Raw genomic sequence first — 12366 nt, 5'->3', positions numbered from 1 at the left:
TGATTATCTTTACTCAGTATAGCTATGGTTATGCTCATGGGAGTCGATTAGCATTCAAGCATGTTGTCAGGGTAGTATTGAACTAGATGCATAAAGGTCTGATTGAAACCCTTGGTGTGTTGTTTGTCTTTACTGCAGTTGAGATCTAATCTTCGGTTAACGGACGCATATCACAAACTCCAAATGATCTCAGTCTTAATGGGTTCAAAATCTTTATGAACAGTTTAGAACTAGTGCACTAAACATTAAATATTAGGTTAATTTGTTGTCTGGTTGAAACAAAGCCAGTCTAGTGGAAAAACACTTTGCCTTAGTTAATAGGTAATGCTAAGGTGTGTGTTGTGTATGTGAACCTGATAATGTATTAGAACATTATATCGTTCCTGATACCTGATAATGTATTAATGTAATAGATAATGTGTTAGAGTTCTTCATAGGGTTGGGTCGAGGCCGGGGTTTTCAGGTTCGTTGAATTTTGCTAGTTATTAGTCTTCCCTTCATGTTGTCCCTATGTCTCCATTACATCTTCACTGTTTTCCACCTCATGTGCTGTAACTTCTTATCTGCTTCACGGTGTTCATCGTAGCTAGCTAACGTTTCGTTCTTTCCAGGGAAGAAGAACTCGCTCCTGCTCCAGAAGTTCCAGAAGGACCTGAATGCCGGCGTGTTCAATACTCAGGAGAACGAGCTTCTGAAGCAGATTATCCGACAGGACCGGGAGATGGTAATGATGGTGGAGAGGAAGCAGTCGGTCACAGGTGCGAATTCGACGCCCATGTCCGGAAACTCCATCATTAACTCTCCGGCTCAGCCTCCGTTCGCAAACAGCCAGTTCCAGCAGCACCTGCAGTCCTCGCCCATGACCCCTATAGCCCCCATGACCTACAGCACCTCGGCGTCCATCATCCCTGCGGCTCGCCTCGCTGGAAGCGTGGCCTTCTCATCACCAGTCAACCCTGCCACGCCCCTACAGCAGCAGCCGACGCCCGGCGGCGTCATGTCTCCCTGCTCATTCACGGGAGGGCGGGCCTTCCAGTACGGCTCGCCCACGGCTTCACAGCTGTCGCTCATTCCCCAGCTGTCGGCCGTAGCGATGCAGCAGCAGCAACAGCAGCAGTCGTCGCAGCCGCAGCAGGCATCCCCGCAGAGAAACGAGGTTCATAGCAGTCTTAGCAGGGACGTGCGCCATCTTTCGGCCTCTCAGCCCTCGCTGCCTCACGAGACCTCGCTAGCCATCAGGCAACATCAATCCTCCAGAGAATCCTTGGCATCCATCCAGCCCTCAGCGAGCCCCTCCCCACAAGCCCCCGGCTCTGCCCCACAGCAGGGCACCATTCGCGCCACCGTCCCTCCGAGGGTGGCGCTCTTCCGACAAATGTCATCAGGCGCGCTACCACCAGTGCGAGCGGCGCCCTCTACAGTCCAGCACAGAGATCCTATGGGATCCAGGAGAGAGTCGGCCGTCTTAAGCAGCGGCACCGAGACTGAACAAGACAAGATGCGGTTTGCATCGAATTTATGATTTTTTTTTTTTTGACATTCTTCTTCATTTATTTATTTATTGATTTTTTTTTAACAAAATGATTTTGCGAAAAAAAAGAGATGAGTATTTTTGTTTCTTCCTCCAACCAACCTCGTAGAAATCCTGTACAGACTCGCCCTTGTATCATATTCTATTTTAGAAACCTTTCCCCCTTCAACGTAAGAATGTATATTATACAAATATATACGTGTAAATCTAGAATATTTGGCACTGCCTATACGAAAAAAGGCGGGAAAACAGTAGTATAAATGAAAGTCTTCCTTTCTGATATGTATATACGATGGACATGTCGGGATTTCAAGGGTTTTTTCTTTTTATCTTTTTTTCGTTTGTCTTTTTTGGTGTAACTGGAATGAAAAATGAAAGCTGGCAAGCTTCTTTTTTTTTTTTTTGAGGCGATGTCCAAATACAAGTCCAGTGTTTAGCAGCTTTTTTTGGCATCACTGTGGAAAACCTACACGCAAATCAACCAATACTGGCGCTCAAAAAAAAGAAATGGAAAAAAAAAAGAAAAAAGCGTTCTACGATGTTCAACGGATGGTATATTTGTCAGGAGGATGGAGATCACGGGGAGGAAAGCTTGTTTCTCCTCTGCAATACAACAGTCCAGTAACTGAGGTGTAGTGTTAAGACCGAGGCAGTGTTACAGGATCAAAGGGAATTTAAAGTTGCTGATTTTCTTTTTTTCTTTTTCTTTCTTTCTTGATTCTATTCTTTTTTCCTGTTTAGGGTACAGGTGGATTCTATTCTAGCCCTGGTTTCTGAGAAGGACACGATAAAATGTCTGACTGTGTATATTTATAATATTTATAAACTAAAGATTATCACCATTATGCAATAGACTGTGATATAAAGTCTAAACTATATGTGTGTTGTAAATAGTTTTGTAGAGCTAGTCCTTGCAGAATAACGTGTGGTGCATTCTCAAACATGGCAATGTCTTACCAGTCTGAAGCCTGGACATCACACACACACACACACACATACACACACACACACATATATAAATATTTATAGATATATGCATATGTACATAATTGACACCAATCACAAGTTCGCATTATCATTAGACATACGCAAACCTTAATGCAAACCATGGCGTGATCGTTTATTCGAGATGGGATTTGTATATCGCTGTAAAAGCCGGTGCGTGCTTTTATAGTGATCTTTTATAGAGACCGGAGAACATCAGCGTGGAGAGATCAATGATGGGACAAAAAGCTTTTTGTAGTCTAAAAGCAAAGATATTTCAGGATGTCGTTTCTAAATGGACGCGGTATTTATAGAACGTCAATAAACATGAACGATAAGAACCTTATCATTACTGTAAGCTGAACGGTGCAGGCTGTTTCCGTTTTTTTTTTTTTTATCTTTATCTGTCAGTATTACACTTAAGCAATTCACGTTACTTTGTAAAACGCTATGCAGTTGCATCAATTTGTTGTTGCTTTTTTCTTCGTAAGCAATTTACTTTCAAAGATTCACGTCACATTTTGCGCTACGAACGTACTGAACTGAACTGAACGAACTGACTGACCAATCCCAAGCCCTGCCACTGAATGCCCAGTTAATCTTAACATCCTGAGTAAGTTAGCGATACTCCTAGTGTATTATTCCTGTTCTTCTCCATCATACTTAAATTCGTTTATAGCTGGAGTTCACGTTCCGGTTCTCGATGGCGTTACAGCAGCAATAAACAAGTCGTTAATTCACCAGAGTTTTATTTCGTCCCCCATCTTGAAGATAACAAAATGCAGGTTTATGATGAAACCACAGAAAAAAAGCATAAATGTCTCAGAAAGTGGTTACACTGTTACAAAGCACCGACACTGGGGACTCCTTTCAAAAACATCAAAAAAAAAAAAAAAGTAAAACGTTTAAAAAAAAAAAAAACGCATGTGATTTAAGCTGAATATCTGGAGTGTATTTTGTAAAAAAAAAATAAAAAATAGTGTAGGTCATTGTTATAGAAACCATAATTTAATCGAAACCTTTGGAGTTGATCAGAAGCAAGAATTTAACATCACTGTGATTTAAAAGTTGTAGGTTTGTAGAATTGCAAGTTATGTGTAGACACCAGGTCAGACGGTGCTATACTGCCCCTAGTGTTTCAACTTGGTATTGCATGTTTGCATAGAGCTAATTTCTAAATATAGGGCATACATTTTTTTTTTTTTGCCATAGTTAAAAGCAACTATGATGTATGATTAAAACTTAATGTCCGAATGTCTTTACTAAGGACAAAAAAAAACGTTTTGTTTTGTTTTTTCAAATCCGCTATGCAGCAACTTTACAGAGCAAAACAAACTAGCAAGCTCAGCTAAAGCAAAGAGCAATAGCCCCGGTTGTTGGCTGTTTACTGATTTCTTTGTCTTGAGGTAGACAGTTTAATCTATTTTTTAGAAATTCAACCCAGATAGCAACAGGAACAACGCACAGCTGAGGCTTAGGATCGGTCAATTATTCATTTCTGTACACTTCATTACAAGCACCGCTAACCCAACTGTAGGTTTTACACAGCTATTGCACAACTCACCTTTTTAAAATGCAGATAGAATGAGAGAAAGAGAGAGGGTGTACGTGAGGAAATAAATCCATATCAGCTGCATCACTGACGTGCAGAGCGATACAGTACGTCAGGATGAGTCTGATTTGCGCGGTACACGGGGTTGTGCATCGCTGGCACTGAGTGAGGGTTTCTTTCTGTCTCATAGTCTTGTTTCAGTTCAAACATACTGTATCTAAGAAGCGAACTAAAGCTCAAGCTGTGTTGCATTAAGGTTTCTCTCGTGTGTGTGTGTGTGTGTGTTTGTGTGTGTGTGTTTGTGTGAAAGCATTCTCCAAGAGGCTTGGGGCTCAGGTAGATCAGATCTATCGTGCTTAATTATAACCCTTATATTCTGTTCACTCTTTAAATTTACTAAACATGCTTTGTTTAAACGCGTCTATTCACTTCGTAAGCAGATTAGCATAACACTTAAAATCGAAATTCGCATCCTTGACGGCAGCGTTTCCTCTCATTTGGTTCTCCATTGTCTTATGTGTTGTCTTTATTGTGATGTTCTGGCACGGTTCTAAGCTTTATATACTGTATGTTGTCTTTACAGACGATTCAGTCCTTTTTAAACGAATCACCTTTCGTTTAATCCTTGCACAAGTGTGCAAACCAGTGTCCTTCATTCGCTCAGGTTCGCTGCTTTAAAACTGCGAACCTACTGTTCATACAGTATGTAAGTTTGCATTATGTATTTATCCGAATCGTGCTTGTTAAACGCCTGCAGATCGTGGGTGTGTCCCAAACCTGAGCTGTGCTTCATGAGTCAGTGGATCGTTCCATCGTTCATTTGGGTCAGGCAGAGTGTGATTCGGTGAATCACTCAGTGTGTGAATCAGTGTATCGTTTAATCATAGTGTATATTCACTCTTTTCGCATTTGGATCAGTGTGCAAATTACTGAATCATTTGATCATGACTGAGATTTCTTTCTTACTTACTCCGGTTTGGGTTAATGTGTGTTTGTGTGTCATTGAATTTATTGCTGAAACCTTTATTTAATTTAAATATACTGAATTTAAACCTCATGAAACGTCATATTATGTGTTGCAGAAATGTCTGGTCCCCGTGTCTGAGATAAGACTTAAATTTAAAGGAGCTAAAGAGATGTAAAGAGTGAACAGAACACAAGGGTTAAATGAGACGTCAGAGATACGAGCCTCGAGTTTCAAGCCTCATTTACAACACGCTTCAGACTCACAGGACTCACAGAACCTCTGCGCACTGCGGTAACCCCAACCCCCAGGCATCTCCACGTCACCGCATGCACCATCACAAATACTTACAGAAGAAACTATTTAAAATCGTTGACGTTTTAGTGTATTGTGAGATGTTTTTCGTCTGCCTGGAAACGACTTTCTTTGTGTGTACGTGTAACAGAAATGTATCAGAAGATTCTTCACCAAAAGCACGTTCTTAAGTATTTGTGCCTAAAACTGTAGCCATATATCACCTGTCTCATCGTTCCTGTTCTGTGTGGGTGGGTGGGTGTGTGTGAGCGCACGCACAGATGGGTGTGTAATTGTTTGACGTCTTTTAAATAAATCACCATAGCAAGATGGCCAAATGAAAAGGGATCTCTAAAACACAGGTGTGGAAAAGGTTACCTCCGGGTCCTGTAGAATAAGTCGTAACCACAAGATGCTACGTACAAACACCTCACTATACTGTAATTTCTCGTTTTCTAAAAATAAAAAAAAATAGCAAGATCTGTAATTATCCATTGTCTTTTTGATCACATGACCATGTGCGATGCAGAAACCCATCCTGAGATAAAAGAGTTTAATTATCACGAAGGAAATGATTTTCTTAAAAACTCCTAATAGAGGCCCAATTTTAGGGAAATTAATGAAATTTGTTTGTTTAGAGTTTTTATGAATATTCGTTATAACTGGTAAAAATCAGAGAGCTTAAAGAAACCTTAACATCCGCTTGGTTACAGTAACAAAAAAACAAAAAAATAAAATGATACATAAAATTTAAAAAAGTGAATAAAAGCGTGAAATAATGTTTTTTTTCCAAATAGTTTTGTTTTATGCTTAGTACTTGAAGGCAGCAAAAGAATAGCATATATCTGTTCGTCATACTTTCCTGGCAAAAATATGACACGCCGTGCTGAAGTCCTCGTGCTTAAATCTTATAATTCATCTCATCTCTAGCTTCTCAGTTTGTTGTTTCGCTCTTGCTTGAATCTAACGCTAGTGTATCTCTTACGGGGGTTTAATAATTACAGTAGAACCTAATTCAATATACATCAACTCATTTGTATAGAATATTATTTATTAGTATTTAGTATAGAATTTACACAATTTTTTTCTGTATATATGCTAACGAAATGCACAATTAATTTGGCATCAATTTGGTGGTTACAGTTTGTTGTTGTGTTTATCATCTGTAATTATTTTATTCGTTACCTAGTTAAACTCATGAAGCTGCATTAATTGTACATTTACTGTAAAAATACTGTACTAAACGCACAAAATCAAGCGAATTCTAACATTAAACGTTAAAGGTTTAACGTTAACACACAAGTTGTTTTTCTGCAGAAAACTCAATGGTAATAATAATAATAATAAAAATAACAACACAATTTTCTGTAGGTCTGGGATGCAAATGAAGATGTGTGTAACGTTCCAGAGAACTTGTGAAAATGAATGTTGTTCATTCGAGCGCGTGGAGCAAAAACTGGCCAAAGCGTAACATGCTTCGAATTGCACTTTCCGATAACGAAACGTTTCGGTACGAAACTCGCAATACATTGCATTTAGAATGATTTGAGATGTTGTGAGAAGAATAAAGTGAGAAGTCACGTCTCACTATGCCATAGTGTATAGCGTGTAGAGTAGCGTCCAGGTGTGTGAGGGGCTGTTTTGTCATTCATTTTAAACGCTTATTTTGCAGTTATTGTTCTTAGCGTATCTTGTCTGCGATGTTTTTAACCAAATTTCCAACAACTTGTCACTAAAATCACTTGAACCAGTTCACATTATCAATGATCAGTGTAGATTGTATCGCTCGTCTTCTGTCCAGCTTTGTTTTTGTTTTTTTTGTTTGTTTTGTTTTTTATAAATTCTGTAAGAAATGTTAGTAGCTATGTTCTATATTTAAGCTCGCTAAACACAAATGAAATGCTGTTCAATGTGAAAATTTGTCCTTTGGTTTATTTGTCACATGCTCAGCTTAGCGCTACAGTGGGTTAGTTTTCTAATTAAGTTTTGGAAAAAAGGTAGTCATTCGCGGCATCGACCACCTTTTCTACTTTATTCTGAGCTTTATTTATCTTCGTAACGTCTCCGTGCACATTAAATAAATGTGGAATTATAAAAATTAAACTGTTACTAAGTTTTTTCCGAATAGAAAAGTTATGAGTGGGATCTGAAGAAACGTCGGGTTGGTCCTCGCATTTGTCACTTTACAGAATCACACGTCGTACTAATTTGGACGGAACTGAAAACATTTCAGTCCAAACGCAACCTGAAATCGCCGATACATTTTGCACATGGCGTGAGCTAGCATGAATGTAGAGAGATCCTGAGCATATATGGAGGATATTGAACATTTACTCAAGTTACTAAACATCAAGTGTGTTTTGTTAACTTTAATAAACACAGCCTTATCTTGTCGTGCAAATGTGTTTGTTTGTTTGTTAAAAAAAAAACAAAAAAAAAAACGATTTTCTTGTTAGTTTCTGTGAAATCCCAGTCCTGATGCTTACCTCTGACCTAGCCTAGCGTTAGCAATGTTTAGCTGCAGATATTTTTTTTTAATACTGCACTTTACCTTAAGAGGAGAAACGCTTCCTGTGTTTAACATGCTATGTATAACATGTCTTGAGTTATTAACACACACACGTACGCATGCTAACTATGATAAAAAAAAAATGTAACAAAATACAAACATCAGTCACATAGTGTGAAGGCATTTGAGAAACCAGCACGTACACTCCTGTCCCATGGCTTTTTGTTCATCCCCTTGTCTTTATCTTTGTCTGTGTGTGTATGTGTGTGTGCGAGAGAAACGGAGAGAGAGAAGAGAGGATGAAAACTAAAGAGAACAAAAGACAGACTGTGCTGCAAATAAACAAGGGAATAAAACCCAAAGTCTTCTGGATGCACATCAGATTATCATTTCATTTCCGGCTTGATGAAGAAGCGAGGCGAGAGAACACGCGACGAAGCCAGTTCATCTTTTCATTGTGCTCATTGTGTGCAGTTAAAAAAATAACACAAAGAAGAAGAACGTATAATTAACTGAAAAAAAAAGAAGAAAGAAACTGAGTTATTTGATCTGGAAAGATGAATGATAAAATGTATACTTTCTTACAACTTTATGCAGACATTTTTTGTTTGTTTGTAAATAATAAACCTTTAAAATCTAGACAGAGAGAAAAATAAAAGAAATATTGTCATTTAGCATTGTGTCTGTTTCTGCTTTTTTTCTTCTCGTCTTTTTTCCTATTGTAAATTATTTTGTATATTTTATAGCTAGCTAGTCAATGTTAGCATGAAATCATCTTTAAAGTTTTTTAACAGATTACTCAGCTAGCTGTACAGTGAGCATACATAACTGTTAATGTGGTGGGGGTTAGCTAATGCTAATTAAAATTAGCTTGTGCTCTTTGTATTAGCTAAACAAATGATTTCTGAGTTCATGTTTGGGAACACTTACCAAATGTTTAGCAGTATAAAAAAAAATTTCCTTTATATCTAGAGTATTTTTCTTTTGTTTCTTACAGTAGCTCTGTTTGGTAGCTAGTGTCTCTAATGCTAGCGTCATTTATGCTAGATTCTCTAAAGTTAGTTTCATTAATGATCACTGTTGGGTGTAATGCGTTACAAAGTAGAAGAGTACTTAGATTCATTTTTTGATGTAACGAGTAATCTAACGCGTTAGGTCCGCCATTTAAGTACTCAGTTATTTGGTCATTTTTCCAAAAAAGTAATCCGTTATTCAAACAATTTATGTAATCCGTGAGCCAGACAACTCCCAATCCCAGTCGTCCTACAAGTCCCGCCCTCCTCTTTAAAAAGTAACGTCCCTCAACACTGTTAATGATAGCGTTTATAATGCTAGTTTCTTTAATGCTAGCATCACTAATGCTAGCAACTCTGGTTTCTCTAATGTTACAGTAGTTTCTCTAATGCTAGTTTTTCTCATGCTTGATTGTCTAATGCTAGCATCAATAATTATGTAAATGTATATGTATCACTGATGCTAGTTTCTATAATGCTAGATTTGTTAATATTGGTTTATTTTTTATATCATTGTTTTAATGCTAGTTTCTTAAATGCTAGCTTTATCATCTGGAATGTTTTCCACAGATTAACCAGCTTGTGTAAGCGTGCATACAGCACATGACTGGTAATGTGGTGATAGGGTAAGCTAATATCTTTGTATTAGCTAAACAAATTATTTGTAAACCCATGCTTGTAACATGTAATCATTTTTCTATTGTTTCTTAAATCTGCTAGCTTAGCGTCTCTTACACCAGTGTTAATAATGCTAGTTTCTCTAATGCTAACTTCGTTAATGACAGTGCCACTTATGCCAGTTTATCTCATGTTTTTTTTATGTTAGCTTATCTAATGCTAGCTTTGTATAGCGTTGTCGCTAACCTTTTTGGTAATATTTTCAGAATAAACAGCAAATCAGACAAAGAAAGGAGAGACAAACGTACATTGAAAATATTCTGCATTCTGTATCTTTATTATTTAACTTGAAAAAATTTTATCTGCTAGCCTTTTCAGCTTGTGTTGCATGTGATAGTCATCACAATGTCAGCATTTTTGTGTCTGGACATCCTGTTCCCATAACCATAAAGAGATTAGGACAAAGTGCGCACACACACACACACACACACACACACACATAGCAGAAAGGAGTATGAGCAGAATATAAAAAATGGCCACACAGGGAGGGCGAGGATCTCCATTCATTAACCCCTCGATACAGATCAGTCATTAATTATTAATGTGTTAGGACAGATCCTTTGGTCTTTGCGATGAGACAGAACAGATGGGAGCGCTGGCGAACCTTGGCAGCGTTGCGGCGGTGTTGCTTTCTTTCCTGCTGCTGTCTTGTCATTTTGATGTCTTACTGACAGAATCATTTTAGTGCACGAACGCACACCTTAACACACACACGTGCTATATACTGTACCATGCTAACACACCTACAGTATTATGTCAGGGTTATCGCTAGCTGTGTGACATGTAAACATTACACTCAAAATGGCAGCCATTTTAAACGTCCACTTCATCTCAGTATAACAACCCGGTCGCTCTGTTGTTTTTGTGATCCATCTGTAAAACAACTATTTCTATTCTTCTCAGTCCATACAAGTGTCTTATCACCGCGGACAGAGTTTACTAGGAGGACTCGAGCAGTGATGTCTGAACCATAAATGAATCATGCTTTCGTAAGCCGTCCCTTTCCTGCCTTGTGTTATGAAATCCACCTCATAATGTTCAAGATTATTATTTTGTTATTTAATAAGAAACGATCCTGATTGGGGTTAAATTTATAACTTTTCATTGAATGGATTATTCTTTTGACTTCTGCACCTTCCACTGAACGCTGAATGCATTGATTCACCTGTTGAGTCAAACCTTACTCACTTTCTGAATCGTTTAAATCAGATAACACTCCATTGCCGAGTGCGATAACCACTGTGTTGCGCGGCTAGTGCAAGAATTTGTCATAAAGACGCTAAGCTAAATGCCTACAGTAGCCGACAGCAAATGTATGCACATATTATGAACAAAGCTGAGTGCATTTTAAAAAAGAGTCTTTTGGGATCTGAGTGAGCCGTTCGCCACATAATTATCCTGTTTACGAGCCGGACTATAATGAAACACTAGCTGCTGTGTTCCCTCATAATGGATGTATTGCCGCTGCCCATCAGATTTATACAGCAAGTGTAACAGTAGATGATGAAGCGATAAATATTTCATCACACACGAGTGAGACGGGGCTATTAAATAAACGCCTCACATGATACCGCCGGCTAAATCGATATCCGACAGATAACATTGCTACAGCTTCTGAATATTTAAAAATTCACATTACTCATTACAAATGAGAGGCTGTCGGGTTTGACACGGGGCCTGAGGGACGAGTCGCAGCTGGAGCTTTGTTTTGGCACCACTGAGTGCACTACTGAGTGCACTACTGAGTTCACTACTAAGCTGCCAAACCTACGTATTCACTAAAAACAAGCGTCAAATATTAGCGGTTAACATTTTATATTATAGAAGTACGCATGGGTTACTGGCTAAAAGGAACTTATGATGTATGATGATTTTGAAGGGTAGTGGTTACCTCCAGGTTCTGGGTTTAATTCCCTCCTCGGACCCTTGGTGTGCATTGAGTTTGCATCTTCTCCCTGTACATGGTGGATTTCCGCACACAGTCCAGAGACATGCAGTTGAGGCTAATTGGTGTTCCCCAAAAATTGCCCGTAGTGTGTGAATGAGTGTGTGTGCCCTGCAATAGATTGACACCCTGTCCAGGAGAAAATGAGATAAAGCAACATAAAACAAAATAAATAAGACATATTATTATACAGTAAGTCAGCTGCTGATTTCTTCTTATCTCTTGTGTAGAAAGCTTTTCGAGCCAATCAGATATATTAAATTCAGTCACATGCTTTAGAAGTCTCTGATTGGTGGCCCAATTAATGGCGTCGCTTTAGGAAGGGATTAAGGTTGTGGTGAGCCAAAACATAAAGTGAAGCTCAAAAGTGAAAAGAAAGAGGAAAGAGAAGGAGCTCGAGCTTCAGGAGTTCCACATGGTGAGTGATAAACTACTTCAGCTTACTAAGTTAATGCAAGAGTGTGCCGATGTTCGTGCTTTTTCTAACAAAGCTTGGCTAGAAAAAGGGTAGAAAATAGTACAGTACTGTCTTTACTGTATCTTTTCAAAAAGATGCAGTAGTATTTGAATCTTTGTATATTGTTGTGATTATTTCATCCCCATCTGTAAATTACAGTAACATTTTAAAAGCTTGTGTTTGCTGAAAGAAAAACCTCTTACATGGTTACACGCAGCGCAGTGATCACGGCATGAGAGGAATTCAACAATTTTGCTGTCCTCAAGGTCTCTACCCTGAAGGTTTTCTCGTGACTGTTTTCCGTCGTTACACGCACGTTTGGTTCTATAATTCCACATTCATAATCTTACATCCGGTTGTACAAACTGTTGGCTGCTGATGGTGTGATATTAATTTACCGGCAGTAAGGAAATCTGACTCTCCAGTACGAGTTATTGTA

General features: G+C 38.6%; 1 protein-coding gene across 1 annotated transcript in view; it reads left to right on the top strand.

Moving 5' to 3' along the window:
• The window catches only part of LOC128507292 (potassium/sodium hyperpolarization-activated cyclic nucleotide-gated channel 1), a 130741-nt gene extending 127369 nt beyond the window's left edge, over positions 1–3372 (top strand). Inside the window, exon 8 of the mRNA XM_053478049.1 lies at positions 612–3372. Coding sequence (XP_053334024.1) covers positions 612–1522 — 911 coding nt within the window. The 3' untranslated portion in view covers positions 1523–3372. The remainder of the gene's footprint in view (positions 1–611) is intronic.
• Positions 3373–12366: the final 8994 nt, after the last annotated feature.

This window comes from Clarias gariepinus, chromosome 19 (genome assembly GCF_024256425.1).
Source record: "Clarias gariepinus isolate MV-2021 ecotype Netherlands chromosome 19, CGAR_prim_01v2, whole genome shotgun sequence".
In the NCBI taxonomy this organism is placed as follows: domain Eukaryota; kingdom Metazoa; phylum Chordata; class Actinopteri; order Siluriformes; family Clariidae; genus Clarias; species Clarias gariepinus.
This window is presented reverse-complemented; position numbering and strand designations above follow the sequence as displayed.